Source organism: Nestor notabilis, unplaced genomic scaffold (assembly GCF_000696875.1).
Source record: "Nestor notabilis isolate BGI_N333 unplaced genomic scaffold, ASM69687v1 scaffold15071, whole genome shotgun sequence".
Lineage (NCBI taxonomy): Eukaryota > Metazoa > Chordata > Aves > Psittaciformes > Psittacidae > Nestor > Nestor notabilis.
In genome coordinates, this window is record NW_009916184.1 from 33,789 (window position 1) to 51,309 (window position 17,521).

General features: G+C 44.9%; 1 protein-coding gene across 1 annotated transcript in view; it reads right to left on the reverse strand.

The window, feature by feature from the left end:
* Window positions 1-13,740, reverse strand: part of WDR59 (WD repeat domain 59) — a 43,085-nt gene extending 29,345 nt beyond the window's left edge. Inside the window, exons 1-9 of the mRNA XM_010024469.1 lie at window positions 13,694-13,740; window positions 11,637-11,772; window positions 9,244-9,329; window positions 8,466-8,546; window positions 6,548-6,585; window positions 4,510-4,598; window positions 3,765-3,881; window positions 2,737-2,814; window positions 1,602-1,758 (exon numbers count right to left, since the gene is read on the reverse strand). Of these exons, the coding sequence (XP_010022771.1) occupies window positions 1,602-1,758; window positions 2,737-2,814; window positions 3,765-3,881; window positions 4,510-4,598; window positions 6,548-6,585; window positions 8,466-8,546; window positions 9,244-9,329; window positions 11,637-11,772; window positions 13,694-13,734 (823 nt within the window). The 5' untranslated portion in view covers window positions 13,735-13,740. The remainder of the gene's footprint in view (window positions 1-1,601; window positions 1,759-2,736; window positions 2,815-3,764; window positions 3,882-4,509; window positions 4,599-6,547; window positions 6,586-8,465; window positions 8,547-9,243; window positions 9,330-11,636; window positions 11,773-13,693) is intronic.
* Between the last annotated feature and the right edge of the window lie 3,781 nt (window positions 13,741-17,521).

Genomic DNA, 17,521 nt, shown 5'->3' on the forward strand with positions numbered 1-17,521 from the left:
GTAAACAGATTCAAGCAAGCCAGCAGGAAGATCCAATGGGTAAGGCACTAAACCAAAAGGCAAAGCGAGTCCTTTTCTGCTTTGAACTGACCTAAGTGCATCAGCCTTTATGTTCCCCTGCACCAGTTACCACACCTCTAAATGGAGTATAACTTACAGGCAAAACCCACAAAGTATAATGAACGTGATGCAAGTTTTCCAACTAAGAATGCACAAGAGCCACTACAATACTTATTTAAATAGAAGAAATAATATAGTTGAGAAACAGATTTGTTTTTACAACTGTAAAGTCAAATTATCTTCATCCTATCTGTTTCTAGATGCCAATGTTTTAAAACATTTCTAAGCTAAGAGAAGCTTGTTGTACTCTCCCCCTTCTTCCTTCTGAAAGACTTGGCCAATGCCATGACAAGTTCAGGTTGTAATGAAATACATCTAGGTACATAATATCTATCAACACATAAAAGTACACAGACTTATTTATGCCCAGGTTTAGGCCTTGTGATACGGTTTACGTTTCCGTTGTCAAACAGCTGCTATACTGAAGAATTTGCTGCTGCACAGCTGCTTCCCACACCCCTCTTCTGAGACACAGGGGCTGTCTAAATAGAGCACAGCAGGCTCCATGGAAGCAGAACTGTACTATCTTGGTTGTCTTCGCGTTGAAGCAGACTTGGAATGCTTGCATGATTAAGCTATGCTGCTTAAGATGACTTAGAGCCTCAGATACGTAGCTACTAACTCAGCTGAGACACACAGCTGTGGTTCAAGCCTGCTTGAATGTTCATTCACAAGCTGGCTTAGACTGCACCTCCAGATCCTAACATGGATCTGTATCACTCCTCTCTTTTTGAAAGAGGAAAAGCAAGGTATAGACAACAAGGTGACTTACCTGAATTGGCCCAACAGCTGGTGGCAGAGGTCTGGACGCTGCAAAGCCATACCACAAGTAACACCAAAGACAGCTGTGCATGTTCTGTCAATGGCAGCTGAGGGGCTGGGAACAAAGCTGCACCCTGTGTGGTTATCCAACCTCTAATATGGAATCCCCTATATTTAGCTGCCTACACTGGAAAATGTAGTCAGGACTGAACTCTGACAGCAGCCTCTCTATCCTACACTTCCTCCCCTGCCTTTGCCAACACACAGGTAAGGTGCATTCGCTGGGTCTCTGGTCTGGGATATGATGGAGGCTGCTGATCCAGGCAGTGACTGAAGGGTTAACTGGTTAGCCTGGAGCTCTGAGTGGGGTGCGTGCACCCATCTAACAGTTTGTACAATTTATTCTAAAAGATACATTTAAAAATAGACACAGGAGAGTGGAAGCAATTAAGAGTCACTGCTGACCCACTCAGCATTTGGTAATTTACTTTGTTAGCATGGCAACAACAGGGCAATGCTTCTGTGGGTGCTGCTATAAAACAAGCACAAAACAGCTGAAGCTTGAGGAGGGGCAGGAAAGTGGGCAGGAGCTACTCCCAGGAAATGCAAGAGCCAAACAGTGATAGCATAAGCACTAAAGCCAGGAGACAGGTCTCACCACCCCTGGTTAGCTGATGGCCACAGCGCAGGGGAGAGAGCACTTCCAGCCTTGAACTCACCTTCTTTCTGCTTCCTCCACTGAAATTCCAGCACCACATCATCATGTCCCACAAAGGTGTGGACAGGTGTGTTCAAGTCGAAGACATTCCACAGAAGGAGACTGTTCTCCCGGCGGAGCTGGGGGACCATCACTGTCACCAGCCCATTGCTGAAAGGCTTGAGAGAGAAACACCCTTCCAGTTAGCCTTGGGGAGCCACGCTGCTGTTATCATACTCTAATTTTTCCCTCTTCCTATCAACAAGGATATGTGGGTTTTAAAGAAGTTCAGCCCAAAACAGAACCCGGCCTAAAACTGGGAGGGTTGAAAGCAAATGTTGTGCAAAACCATTGCCTTAAAAGGTAAAAGGTGAAACAGACTGAGATATTCAATGCAGCTCATTTAAGATTAATAATTTACTTCTGCTGCTTCCTCACTTTTTAGCTAGGAGGGTGGAGGGGTTTCAGCATTGACTTGTCACAGGGGATCCTTCCTGCAATTTGGCTGGAGCTGCAAGAACTGCTACCTGGGGACTGACTCCCAGCAGATGCTCAGACTGGAACCCAGTCTTGCACCCATCACCATGGGGATGGGAAAAGAGGATCAAAGATTCAAGGCACAGCACTGTCTTCAGACCACATTCAGATGTCTGGGGAAGAGAACAGAGATGACAGATGTCAAGAGCTTTAGCTTCACACAGCTGGGTGCTTGCTTTGTAAATGGCAACAGTTCTTGGATTTGGTATGCTGTAAGATCCCACTGCGGCACACTTGGAAACCTTGGGAGTAGAGGAAGTGCTCAAGAGAGGGCAGACCACAGCTGCATTGCTCTGTGCAACACGTACCAATACTGAAGCTGAGCAGAAAAACAGGAAAGCGGAAGCAGCAGCCACTTTCTGAGCCTCCTTCTCCCAGAGCCAACCACCTGCACTTGGGTCTTCATCCTCCTAGAGGATAATGCCCAAGATAGGGATCTCACAGTGCTAGCCATTCCTTCTCCCAAGTGCCCTCCACAGTGGATGTTGCTTTTCTAGGTATTTTAAGCACCAAGAGGGATTTAAAAAAAATCAACTTAATGTCCAGCAGTAGAACTGGTGAGAAGCCCTTCAGCAGTTCTTTATTTAATGTCCCTTTGTGTATTTGAGTCACTCACTCACCGTGTATCTTGCCTTCCAGACAGGAACCTGGCAGGGAAGGATATTAAGGTATTTCCGAGGCTGACGGTAATCCCAGAACTTAAAGAAATAAAACACAGAAAAACAAGCAAAGGCAGGAATCAGCTGGCTGTACTTCCACGCTGCAGTTTTCCATGTGGCTTGCAGATATAATAGAGTGAAAAACATACCATGGTGCCCACAGCATCATTAGTAATCCCATTCACTAACAGCAGAGATGGCCCCAAAGGACAAATATCAAGCTACCAGCATCTGGCAGCATCCCTTAGACGAGTGATCTGAGGTCATATTAACAGTGATCATAGCTTGAGTAATTAGAGCAGGGAGACCAGCAGCCTGCTTGGGCTTTCAGAGCTGCAAGGCACCCTGCAGGCTCCCAGCCAATGTGCCAGTCCAGACTGGAGGCAGGCCCATCCTGCTGTTACTGCTAATTTTGTAATGAAGAACCTAACCTTTTGCTTTGCTAGAATACACATCAATTGCACGTGCCTCAGATCATAGCTAAATGTGACTGAACTGCATTTGGCTGACATACAAAGCACACAATTCCCCCCCAAGTAAAAGGCCCTGCAGAGCAGTGCTTGCAGGCAGCCTCTTAATGATAACACAGTTCCACATGAGTTTGGGAACTCCAGGGGCTGGAGTATGTCTTCCCCCCAAGTTGCTATAATCAGCTTGAGGCTGGCAATGCTGCATTTTGAGAAGGCTTTTCTGGCATGTGTGGTCAGCTACCTTCTGACAAGCAGCAGGCAGAGACAGTCGTTTTCAGCCTCACTACTGCCCAAATCACCAGAGATATGTGGCAAATATATGTGCACCCATCCTGCAGTAGCTTCTCTGCCTGTTTTGTAAGCACACCCCTGGCTCAAAACACACAGGTGTCCAGAAACCAAAAAATAAGGATCCAGAACTTGCCAATGGCAAGCACTCCCCAAGGCTTCAGCAGCAGAAAGGGATCTGCTGTACCATCCTGACATCTCCCAAGCAGGAATCCCAAAACCAACACTTACCCTGACAGAGTTGTCCTGGCTTGAAGTGGCCAGTGTATACTCATTGTCAGGATGCCAATCCAGACCATGGATTTTAGAGAGATGAGCTGCCAAATACTCTACTGCAGTGCTGGGTTTCTGCAAGGAGAGACATTTTCCTTCTCAGCATAGGACTCCTGAAACTTTGACTAGTTCTTTGGCATAAAAAGAGATAATTTAACAAGGGAGGTAGAATACCCTCCTGCTGGGGAAAGGCAAACAGTTCAGCTTGACGAAAAGGTCCCGGGAAGCTATGGCAAATTCCAGTCACCAAGTGCAGCCCTGAAGGATATTTTCTATTCAGTAAAACAGTGAAGTGTAACGAGAACAAAAGCAAAATGTTAATAGGCACAGTTTCTGGGGAAGGATGCTGTCTACATGCTCTCTTCTGGAGAAGGACGTTTTGCAAAGGCATGTAGTGACAAGACAAGGCAGAATGGCTTTGAACTGAAAAAGGGTAAATTTAGATTAGACATTAGGAAGAAATTCTTTACTGTAAGGGTGGTGGGGCACTGGCACAGGTTGCCCAGAGAAGCTGTGGCTGCCCCATCCCTGGCAGAGTTCAAGGCCAGCTTGGACGGGGCTTGGAGCAATCTGGTTTAGTGGAAGATGTCCCTGCCCATGGGACATAGCAGTTGGAACTGGATGAGCTTTAAGGTTCCTTCAACCCAAACCAGTCTGTGATTCTATGAACATGCACAGACTACTCAAAAACCCCTCAGCTTACCCTTTTGTCCCATATTCGGACATCCCCATCATGGCTTGTTGCTAAACAGTTGGCATTTTTCTTGTTCCATTTCACCTGGGAAGCTCCAGCTGCAGCACAAACACAGCAGGTCAAACCAAGCAATTATAAAGTAAATGGCACAGTAGATCACTGACCTGGGCTTACAGCTGCTCTTCTTAGCACAAGAAAGGCAGTTCAAAGTAAGGATATCCCAGAAGCTCACATGAAGAATGGCACAAAAATGATTAACTCCTAATTCCTCAGCATAGCATTTGTGTCCAAAGCAAGACAGTTCCAGTTACATGTCTAGGGATCTACATGCAGTTTCTAGATACAAGTTGCCCCCAGTTAGAATACTCATGTCCATTAACTCAGATGGAGCAACTTCTTCCAGAGAAGAACTGCAGGTTCCCCATCTCCCAAATCCCTTGTTTCCATTCAGGTTACTTCCAGGTGCTTACATATTGACTAGTTTGTCTCCCCAACATCCTCTCTACTATCTAATGCTATACAGTGAACCAGTGTTACCAGTTTATTATTTTAATACAGGTGTAGAAGGCTGTAATGCAGCGGCACCTTGTGTCTGGCCAGCTGGAGGTAGGGCTCACTGAGTGGAAGGAAGGCCCAGTTGTAAAAAACACACCACAGAAGTCAAAGACATCAACAACATTGTTGCTATTGATGGAAAGAAACTGGATAATGGTCCAGATATGATTATACAGGATATCACATGGAACTCAGTCAATAGAAGGTGAGTATTTATTTCAAAACACAGCTTCAGTTGATGTGGATTATTCAGATATTTTAAGAGAAATATGTGTTCTGACAGTATTTTCAAAATATTTTGAGGTATCAGAAAGGTGAGGTCCATAATAAAGCCAAACAGAGCTCAGCCTCCTGCTATCCCCCACCTTCTGCTGCATGGTGAGCAGATTCATCCTGACAACCTGTCAAAAAGTTAGTCAGGGAAATAAATAACAACAATAATAATAATAATAATTTAAAAAGCTGTAAATAGGCTGCCAGTTGATTGATTTGATCCATTCACTGAAGGGTGCACAAATGTTTGGACCAGCAGTAAACAGAATTGGGCATGGAAGGAAGGATGCTTTCTGGGGAGCTGCTGCTGGTTGGGTCAGCTGGCACATGGAACCTCAACCCAAGCACAAGAACTGAAGGCTGCTTTTCTCAGATTCAGGATGGTTTTTCCACTGCTGTGATGGATGGGTTTGCTGGCTGCGAGGGAAGAGGGAGACACTGCAGATATGCAGCCCAAGGAGAAATAAGCAACAGAGCGTAAGACATACACAGTGAGAGGATTGCTCTAATACTCGGGGCAGTAGCTCATGAGAAGGACATTTTGCTCATCAGCTGTGCTTCACCCAGTTCCAACACACAGCTGGTGAGGACTGACACACAGCACCTGCCACCAGGCTGTATTACAGGTGGCTGGACAGTCACCTGGCCAACAACCATGACAAGTGCCTTTCCAGAGCAAGCACAGCCCAAAGAGAGCACCTTCGTGTCATGCTGAATGTGCCTCAGGGAAGCAGAAACAGCAGGTTAATATACCCAGCCCCTCAGTAAGTAAAGGGGCAGGCTGGCAGTCAGCAGGATTCAACAGCACTGCCTGGGGTGTGATTTAGTTTCTCAGCTGATTCAAGCAAACATAAAAGCATGTGGAGATATTAAAGACAGGCAACACAGGACAAGCAGTGCAGCAGGGTGGTTAAGCAGGGAGGAAGCTATGTCTAAAAGGTACAAATACCATGTGACTGTCCACCAATTTCAGGACAGCCAGAACACACACCACTCTCCAGGCCTGGGAACCTCTAAGCACTTCACATCCCCTCTGAATTTTGCTCCTCTAAGAGTTGTGAACTGGAGCCTCTCAGGCGGCTCCTACATGGGACAATCACACATGGTGGCACTTCTGTACTCTGCCACATTCAGCCTCCGTGCATGACAGGAATAACAGCAGGGGCACATGACAATAGGCTTGTTTAATGCCTACATCACACGTACATGTTATACTTACCAACCGCAGAGAGCGAGACTGTAGGCTTCCTGGTGTCTCTGAAACACAAAATATGAGTATCCCACAGCATAGCCCAGAAGGTCCAGACTCCCTGCTGAGCTCCTTGCTATTCCATGACTAATTGTATTGCTGCCTCCTGGGAGATAACGTGTTTTCTGCTTACCAAAATACACCAGTGTTAAATGGAACAAAGAAAGGGGTGATCAGCTCTCTGACAGGACAACAGCCATCCTTGTCATGCCACCACATATCGCAGTTTAGGACACAGGATGGAGTTGGAGATGACTAGAGGGAGGAGAAACACGTGCAAAGTGTGGCATGTTGCAACTGGGCAGGCAAGAAAACTGGGCTGCTGTGGGAAGCAACAAGACAGCCTTTGCCAGGAGGATTAAAAGGACTGAACAGAGCTGTGGAAAAACTTGACAAAAGCCACTGATGTGTTTTCAAGCCTTTTCAGACCCTGATTCAAGGCAGATGGAGCAGTGACTTCAGAGCAAAGACTTCAAGTCTAGCATATAACAACAAAATCAGTAGGAAGTAAGCCCAGCTGTGTGCAGACTCTACAGACCAAATTCTGCAGTGGTAGAAGCCAGTGTGGCACCATGACAACTCCTAGCAGCCAGGACATGGATGAAGGCAATAATTTGCTCATTAACCTTGCTTCTCAGGAATTTACCTGCCCTTTCACCAAAAATGCCAGTGAAAATAAGGAACATTGTCTTCAGTTTTTTGCGTTTGCCAAAAAGCAGCACATTTTCTGGAATGGACCACACTTCTTCCCTCTATGAATTTCTGCCTAGTTATTCCGTATGAAAAATTAAGTGGGGAATTTCCAGCTGCCCTTACTGCAGCACTACCTTTCTAGGGTGTCATTAGAGACAGCCATTACAGCAGGATGTTCATTTGCTGGAGGCCAGCAGCCCCAAAACCTCATTGTTCCAGCAAGCTCAGAAACCTTACTAGCAGAGGTGGGATGTAGATGCCAGGCAGAGACTGCCTAAGCAAGCATTTCTGAACAAGTGATATAGGCAGACACAAACCTTCAGAGAACTCTATTTTTTGCTTGGCACTAAGATAGTATCACAGGAAAACACAACCAGCAGTTATTGTCTCTCTCTGTCTTTTAATTACACATTAATAATATATTGCCATTCTCAAGCACCATTTAACCAAGGATCTAAAAGCTTCATAGGAGCTAAACAAGCCTCAGGGTAGCCTGGTGCAGTGGGGTTATATAATTATCCTCCTATTACAACTGAGCAAGGGAGGCAGAGAGGAACCAAGTGACTTGCTGGAGGTCATAAAGAGTTGCTGTACAGCCAGCAAGAGAACCCAGCAGTCCCAGTGCCAGCTCCTTGCTTCTCAGATGTAAAATACATCATTATAATATTGGTGGGTTTGGGATATATAGTTGGAAATACCCCTTAACCTGAAACTGCTCATGGTAGAAAGCACCAGAAATCAAGAGAAAGCACAAACAAGAAAATGTTCCCAAATACCACTACCATTCTTCCCACCACTGAGGGAGAGCTAGCAACAATCAGTGAATTTAGAGGAAAATGGCTGCAGGATCTTGAAACAGTGCTCATTCGCTCAGCTAAAAAACCCAATAGGTTGAGGAACATCCTTAGGCTCCAGGAAAAGCTCCCAAGGGAAGACCTGAAGTGGGTAGGGAATTAAGCCAGTCGGTATTATTTCAACAGAGGAGCATGACTGTGAGTACCAGTCTGCTGCCATTCATTGACTGAACTGACTTGAAAACAGGGGAAGAGAAGTCATCTTTATGGGATGTAGACAAAGCCCCTGCAAGCACGGCTGAAAAGCAGCAGCCTTCAGTGGGTGCTTTGTCCTGCCAGCTGCTAATTATGGAAAGGAGTGCAATAATTCCCCTGTAGTGCAGAAATATACTGATTCTTACTTGATGTCCCAGACGTAGATGTATGTGTCAACAGAACTGGTGACCAGCAGGTCTGGCTCAAACACTGCCCAGTCCAGGTCACTGCAAATGCAAAATTGCAGCAGGTCAGCAAAGGCAAGCACACACAGTTTGCACCGACTTCTCACAAGCCCCCAGTACATTTCTCTGACAAATTCATAGCCACTTCATAACATCTATTTAAAGTTTCAAAGTAAAAAGCAAGATTTTAATCATTTCTCTGAGTAAATTCCAAGAAGCAATGAAATGCTTCTAAGTAAACTACCATGAAGCATCCTCCTGATCCTGAACTTTACAGCTATTATGCTTGTTATTTCCCTTATCATTGGTGGTAGTAGTAGTAGTTTTGTATTATACCTTAGTTACTGGACTGTTCTTATCTCAACCTGTGAGATTTACATTCTTGCAATTCTCCTCCCCATCCCTCTGGGAGGGGAGGGGAAAAAATGGGGGAGAGTGAGCGAGCGGCTGCGTAGTTCTGAGTTGCTAGCTGGGCTTAAACTGCGACACATGGACAGCAGCCTAAGGCAATGACACTGGAGCTATTGAAGGCTCAGTTGATATACTGCGGGCAGCCATGAGAGAGTAAGCTGCTTCACAGATGATACTGCCTCCAAACAGGAAGGCAGTATAGTCCAGAAAAGTACAAACAGGTTCAGAGCAGAGCCTGAACAAGGTGAGGACCAAATCACTCAGCTTCGGTGAAATGGTGCACTGTTTTCCACCCAGCAGACTGCAGCATCGCTTGTGTGTTCCTCACCTGATGACACGTGTGTGTCCTTGCAGTGACGTGCAAACTTCCCCATTCCCTTCCTTCCACTTATACAGGTCAACACGCTGATTGCTCTGAAATAAAACGGAAGAAAGGAGATAGTCTCAGTCAAACAAGGTAGGAATCTGTTTCTTAGAATCAGGTTCACCTCACTTTGAATGACTCCAGTTACCAAGGAGTCACAATGTCCTTGCCCAAAGCAGAAGAGCAAAGATGAAACTACAGGCTTCAAGGACTCTCAAAAGCTTACACTTTAATTACATATACTTAAACTTGGAGATAAACAAGAATGGGAAGGGGGGGGGGGAAATCACAGTGCAAAATGTTTCCATGAAATTATGTTCTTGGAGCTTTTATTTTCTAACAACACTCTACCTGCAATCAACAAGCAGACAAATTCTCTCTGCAAGAATACCCTACCAGTCTGTTAACATGAGTTTTCAGTGAGGGGAATGATGGATCACCATTGGTCCTCCTCAACTCTCTCTCACTTCCCTTCTGAGATAATGAGGGTCATTGCCAAACACAAACAATACACTCTTATGGCTTCAACGTCACTTCCACCAGTGTCAGCCCAGGGAAAAAAGCTTCTGAGTGTTTACCACTAACTGTAAACCACAGGAGCAAACCAGATGAATCAATTACAACAATATTTAGGGCTCCTTCACTTATTCCAGGAATAAATCCTCCCCCAGTGCAGCCACCCACAAAAGTTACTTGGAAGTAGCTATTGTGCTTTAAGTTCATATTCTGCCTCAACCAAGGTTCACCTCAGAGGTGAAGGCTTAGAGGTGGACTCTAATCTTTCTGGGGCAGGAATTGCCTTTTTGAGTGCATATTCAGCACCAAGCACAGTGGATCTTAGGCCACAACTGGGAATTTATGATGATCTGCAAAAACATTAACACAATCTTCATCAGCCCCTTGTTTTCAGACCTACAGGTAGATGAGGGAAAAATAGAGAAGATACTCACTTACAGTTTTTGTTGCAGTTTTTTGTGGTGGTAGTGTTTTATTTTTCTACCCCAAAACTGCTTCTTATGAACTGGAACTTGCAGATAGATAAAACACTACAGCTTTCCCTGAAGTGGAAGGTCTCCTCCCAACTCAGCAATAATATATGGCATTTCTCTAATAACTCACAGCAGGGCTGCACAAGAGCTTGGGGCAAGGAAAACTCCTTGCATGTTTCTCATTGACAGAAGGATTTAAGGGGGTGCAGTGAAATTACCTGACAGGATTTATCCAGAACTCCAGAATTGGTGCTACAAGACAAAGGATTACCAGGTCACCAGAGTGATGCCCTCAAACACATCCACACTGCTTCCAAACCCAACACAGACCTGAGCATGTGGTGTAAGTCTCCTTTCCAGTTCTAAACAAGACAGGTTAAATTCTAATCCTAGTATGGGGCTGTAACACAGCAGCACCAAAATGCCAGCCAACTGTAAGATGGATGGAAAGGAAGAGTTTCAGACCCAAAAGGGAAAAGCTGCCTGATCTCATCCTTTCCTGGGGTAATGGTTGGACTTGATGGTCTTAAAGGTCTTTTCCAACCTAGCTGATTCTATGGTCTTGGGGATTTCTCATGTGATGTATGTCAGCAAGTACATCCAAATGACCAGAGCATCTTAGCAAAGAATCACAGAATCACAGAATGGTTTGGGTTGGAAAGGACCTTAAGATCATCTAGTTCCAACCCCTGCCATAGGCAGGGACACCTTCCCCTAGACCGGGCTGCTCAAAGCCCCATCCAACCTGGACTTGAACACTGCCATTTTCATTTATAAACAGGAGCAGCAAGGTTTGATGCCACCTACACCTAGTCTCAGTCTGTAACAAGATGGGTTCCTGTGTCTCCTCAGGGCAGCAAGAGACAAGAGGGTGAGATGGGCACAGCCCTGGTTTACAGCAGGGTACTGCTCAAATCAGTGTTAACCAATCTCCGGAGATTGCCTTCAGGGTGTGTTTGAAAACAAACTTTCCTGCTCTGCTCGTGGCCTGCACAGCACATTTCATTACTTGGTTCTGATTTTCATGGACTGTATCCATAAGTGGCACTGAAGGGCACCTTTTTGTAAGTTTTACTAACACTCCACTGAGAAGCAGACAGCTACTGAAGGCACCTTTAAAATCTTAGTCAGCCATGCCAGAGCCAGGAGGAGACAGGCTGCACAATGTCAGAGAGCAAACAAATAAAGCCTCCTAACTGGTTCATTTTCAAGACTGTCTTTAATCTCAAGTTGTAAGAGTCATAAGTTAAGTGCCAGTCCAGGAAGCACAACTGTGCGAGCTCCATATAGCCTTCTAACCCTGCAGAAGTCCACCCATGAAAGACAGGGGAAGATGATGATTTATAGCTCTTAAATGAGAGAACTTACTGAAGCTGCAAAGTAGTATGCATAGCTGTCATGCGGGTTCCACTGCACTGCCCCTATGTCCCACTTGCTCTGTCGGGAGATCTTTCGGTGCCCCTCATTTGGTGCGTCCAGGTTGACTATGTAGAGGAAACGGCGGCTGCAAGACACACAGACACAAAGGGGCTGTATCACACACAACTGATCTCAAAACCCCAAGCTCACATGGATCTCAAAGCCTTGTGCCTAGAGCACCAAAGAAGAGAAGCATTTCACAAGACAGATGAAAATACTCTTCCTGAGAATGCAACATTTGACCACATACTTCAGAAAGGGCCACACTGAAAAAAAACCCAAAAGACACACTGAAATTATACGGGATCTGCAAATGTAATGGGTAGCTCTGACCACAGAAACTCTCAGATAACCAGAAGACAAAAGGAAGCACTGAGAAGTGGTGCAAGCACATCCAAATATGCTTTGCTGGCCTAAAGCTGCAGTAGCAGAGCCGAGGTGGCACACGGCCGGGAGCACAATGCAATAGCTTCACAGAAGCCAGCTTCAGTCTGGAGAGGTTGCTCTGAGCAGGAGTTAATGAGCCTTGACAAACATCAGATGATTCCGCGTGGCTGCATCCTTTCCAGACCACACTGTTTGCGGGGCTTGGTTCTGCAGACAGTACAAGCACACCTGCACAGAGCTAGCTCAGATGCAGCAGCTTATGAACAGGAGTGGACACAGCACTGCATAGATCTGGTTACGTTAGTTACATGAGCTAACCCTATATGCAGCAGAGATATGTTTGCAGGATACTAAACCTGAGTTCACACAACCTGCTGTATGTGGCCAATTCCCCACAAAGCTAGGCAAGATATCATTCCTTCCACAATGTGATTCTTCTTACAAACAAGATGATAAAGTGGCCAGAAATAATTGTGAGCCAGCTGAACTCTAATGGAAGACCAGCACCAAAACATATTGAACCATATATAGTTAACCACGTATCACATGTCAGCTGCACTGCAAACATACAGCTGCTCTGAGCATGGTGAATCCTCCTAAGAGAAGGAACATAAAGAACATTATTTGCTGCCTTTCCAGACCAAAGTCCTCAGTGCTCCTCCCTGCTCCAAAGAGCAAAGATGTTGAATCTTCTTAGGCTCTCACACAGCTTTAAAATAAAGAAGGCAAATCCTCAAGGACTGCTGAGCATGCATGAGAAGCTTGGAATGCAGAGGGTGGATGTTGAATAAGCAGACAGGCTGTCCCCAGCTTGCTGTTGGCCCAAATAAGCAAGCTTTGAAACTGGTCAAGTGTAAGGATGAAGAGGCATCAAGTTAGACCCAAACCAGCTGCTGAGCTAGCTATTCCTGCACAGGGCTGCTGGACTAAGGGTTTACATGGAAGAAAGCAGGCCTCCAAGTTATACCAAAGGATCTGTTTCCTCTTAAGGCTGACCAAAGGTCAGCTGAACCCACACAATCTGAAGTGACTATCCTAATCAGTGTGGTAATTGTGTCATTGACAGTGGGACAGGAATAGCTGTTGGTACTGAAAGGCAGCAGCTGGGCAGGCAACTGCTGAGCTGGTTGAAGATTTGCCCTGGGGATGACTATGTAATGCCAAGCTCTCCCAGGACCTCCGGCAGCTTGGCACCTACTGCTCTTGCTGAGTATCATCCTGCACTGAACTAGCAGAGGAGCAGGTCAGAGCTTGGCTCTCCTGCCCCAGTAAACCATCAGAGTATTTGTGGCAAATTTTGTATTGAGAAAATTATTAAATCTGTATTTCAAGCAGAATCCAAACAGTAGTTCTGATGCTCCACCTCCTACAGGTGGATTTGAGAAAGCACATATGAGGAAAGCCAGGACAGTATTTTATTGTGATGTTGTTGCTGGCTTTCCGCTCTGTACACCATTGGAAATGTAACCCAGAACCTTTTTCATCAAGCTGTGAACAGAATTCAGCTGCACCTTTCTGAAACAATGTATCAGCCCTTCAACTGAGGTCAACCTGAAGGCTGCTGATTTGGCTTGTGGAAACGACTGTCGTAAGGTTCTAAAGGGGTTTCTCACACTCACCCTGAGAGCACTGCATGCTGTCCCAGGCAATCCACTGACATCGCAGTCGCCTGTTAAAGAGAAGCAGAGAACAAAACTAAATTATATCTGTCAGGCCAGCTTCTCAGCCAGACACACACCTTTGGGGAGGACCACAAGAAAACCCGCCAGCCTATCTTCAAGGTATAAACTGCTCCGGTCAGAGTCAAGGCTGATAGTGGTCAGGAACGGTAGAAGTAACAGCCCCTTAAAGAAGCACAGAAGCATGATGGGGCGTAGCAGTTGATTTTGGGACGTAGGACAGCACACAGAGACATCTTTGTTAAACTGAAGACAAGACCTGGAAGACACCATTACATGCACTGAGATCTTGCTCCCTTCTCTCCACTGTGGCAATCACAGATGCAGCCTTTCAATCAGCAATCTCTAATAATCTGTATTAATCAGCCTCTGCTCCCGCTCAGGAGCTTTCTCAGTCTTCCCCCTCTTCCATTGCAGGGCCAGATTTAATTATATATGTTCTGGGAGACAGAATGCAATCATTTGTGTACAGCTGGTCTCCAAAAATGAAAGATGGCTAAGAGGCATCAGAATTTAATTTGGCATTGCTTGTAAAGAAGGCCAAGAGATAATTTAAATGCCATAAGAAGAAAAAAGAATAGACTGCTTGAACATTGTCTCCTCTCTTTTTGTTCAGAATGGAATTGAAGGATCACCTCATTTAATTGCCAAGAGAATAAAGGAAAATTTTACCTGGAAAGCCAAACAGTTCAGCCCATAAACACAGATATGACTTCAACGCAGATTTTAGCATTTACAGTACAAAAATCAGACTATGCCCCATTTTCTTCAAACTAACTGCTGTCATCTTCAAAGCTTCCTCTCTGAAGGCTCAGGATGTCCCTGCTGCTGTTCAGGATTCTACTAAGTTCTCTCAGTGTGGATACATCAAGACAAGATGTCCCATAACTACTACTTATAAAGTAGACAAAATGGCAATCCCATTCCAATTCCATCAGATGTGACAGGAGAATAACCATCACAAAACCCTACTTTTTTCCACCAGGGTTCCATCCCCAAATTCCAAGTACCCCAACTAAGGGAAAAACAGCTTCACATGCTAGAGATCATGAGTCCACATGGCAAAGAGCTACAAATGCACGCAGAGTTTCAGCAGGATTCTGCAGTAAACCCCACAGGCTCACATCTATACCCAATCAAGCTGCTTTTGCTGTCCCAGGAACGACCTGCTTTCACTGCTTTTTCCTAGGTAACAAATCCAGTCTTCTGGCAAGGTCCTCCTAGTCCTAAAATAATGCTGTAAAGAAGAAGCTGGTTTTAAAAATCTCTAAATGGTAAAGAAAGAATTCCAGTTTCCTACATTTCATAGCACCTTGCAAAACAAAGTGGGTTCCTAAATTTACTTAAAAAAGGCATGCAGGAGGAAGAAATTTTCCTAGACACACTTCTGAGGAATTAAAATGAGGACTGCTAAAGCCATTACTGGAACCAGAACTTTCTCACATGATGAACAGCCACTCAGCTGACATATTCCATACAGCTGTGGCCATCTTTCCTCAAGACAGAAGAAAAATATCAATTTAACGTGATAATTTCATATACAAGTTTATTTTTCCTCGTGTTGGCACCAGGATATCATAAATCCTTACAAATTGGTTTTTTATAATGAACATTGGTAAACTGTTTTTCCAGGCACCAAACATCATAAAATGCAATGAACAATCAGAACGAAGTAAAAAGCTTCATGTGTCAGACTGCTACTCTGGCAGGTCACAAATGAAGTAATTTTACGGCAACAAACAGTTCTCTGCAATACTACAGTCTTACCTAAGCAAGAGAAAAAACAAAACAGAACAGCTGTCATGTAATATGCTTGGTGAATTGCTATGTCAGTCTTCGCAGCATAAAGCTGCAGAAGCAGGAAACCGAAACTGAACAAACTGACCTGAAAGCAGCTTTTATCCCAAAACATCAGGATAGCTATAATTGCTGTTTATGAGTAACAATTACATGAATAAGCACAGTAGGAATACTGCACATTTGAAAACAAGTTCTGAGCCCACAGCCCAGCTAGCATCTCCTCAGACTTCAAATGTCACTTGATTTCTGCTAGCCAAGCCAGGAAAAACACCCTTTCATGTCTGAACTTCTGTTAGTTTTGAATCCAGCTTCATTTTCTTCAACTGAAAGGCAACAGACCAACCCAATTTGCCAAGGCTACACTGGTTTTCAAGAGGTACAAATTCTTACCATACCTAGCTTGTTATCTATACACTGAGTTGCTATGGTACTATTTCACTGTTGGATATGGTAAGCTTTACTGTCCTTTTGATAGTACAGGCAGCCAGACAAGAGCCTGTGGGTCACACCTAAATCAGAAGAGCACAGAGACTGCCCCCTCTGTCAGCTTGTACAGCAAGATGACACTTGTAGGCAGTAACAGCCCCAAATTACGCAGAGATTTTCTTAAGTGTTCACAGGTTGGGTCCTTTAGTTGTTCAACATGCCACAGTGTGTCATGTGAAAAGACAACTGCTGTGCTTGCAGAACACATATGGGCTATAAATGTAACTGCTGCCCACTCCTTTGACTCTCGTTCCCATTTAAGTTGGATTTGGGGTAGGGATTTTGCAGACAGTGTGGCCTACAGGCAGAGCCCAAGCCTGGTACAGAATGACACAACCAAGCTGTTACAGTTTGCCAGGCTCGGGTTTCCCATCTGCAAAAATGTTTACGCAGACCCCTAAGAAAAGCTCAAGGACAAACGTAAGTGAGTTTAGCTTGAAGCAGTAGCCTAGCAGCCACTGCAGCTCTCTGGTTTCATATGAGAGAGCAGACAGGTCAGAACAGCTCTAGAAAGATCTCACCAGAGTGAACCAAAGGGACCAAAATACCCGTGGTTAACCTCTCTATTGAGGTATATGCCTGCACAATAGCAGGACTGAAACTAACTGCTGCAGAATAGGATGGAAACACTTGTGTTCTCCCCCTCACATACCAGTCATTATGAATAAGCAATCAAGTCAGGCCACACATCTCCTGAGCCAGATGCAATCTGAATCTGTGATCTAGGAAGACATACAGGTATCTAGGAAGATAACACCTCTGTGTATCACTACCTGTTTCCTGAGAACAAATATTCAACAGCAGGCAAAACTGCTTTAACATTTCTTACAGGAAGAAAACAAAACCGATATAAAGCTTTTGAGGTATAAAAGCAAGAGGCTTTGTGATCTTAGAGGGTAGGCTGGATCCAGCACAACAGGATTCCATGCCCCTACTTGCGATGGTAAACGCAGAGCTGACATTGCTCCAGCACAAGAGGAGAAACTAGAGAGTTTGAAGACCTATCTTCTCTAATCTTTTTGGGCTTCCTGCTGAAGCTGCTCATAGTTTACCCACCATATCCAGCTGTGCTAAGCAACCCCATGCTTCTCAGAATAGCTTCTAAGAGAGCACATAAACAAACTCTGAGGTAAGCTCCCTTGTAGCCAGCAACTTCAAAACTGAAAGCTGACCTTTTTGCTACTTATAAGAAAAAATTATCGAGCAACACCCAACAACTTATATTGCAAACGAGAAAGGAGCTATACAGGTCCCAGAGGAAAAAAGAGGAGATGTGTGGGAACTGGTAATCTCTTCTATTAGCCCTGACTTTATACTTCAAAAAAATGTAAAAGATCTAAATAAGATTAGAAATGGAGTGCCTCATCTTGCATCATTAATGCCTCATTAAGGCATTATCTCCGCGCAAACGGCTCCGAGGCCAGCTCAGTCCCGTCAGTCTACAGCCGGCGAAATGCCCCGCGGGGCGGCCGGGCCCGTGTA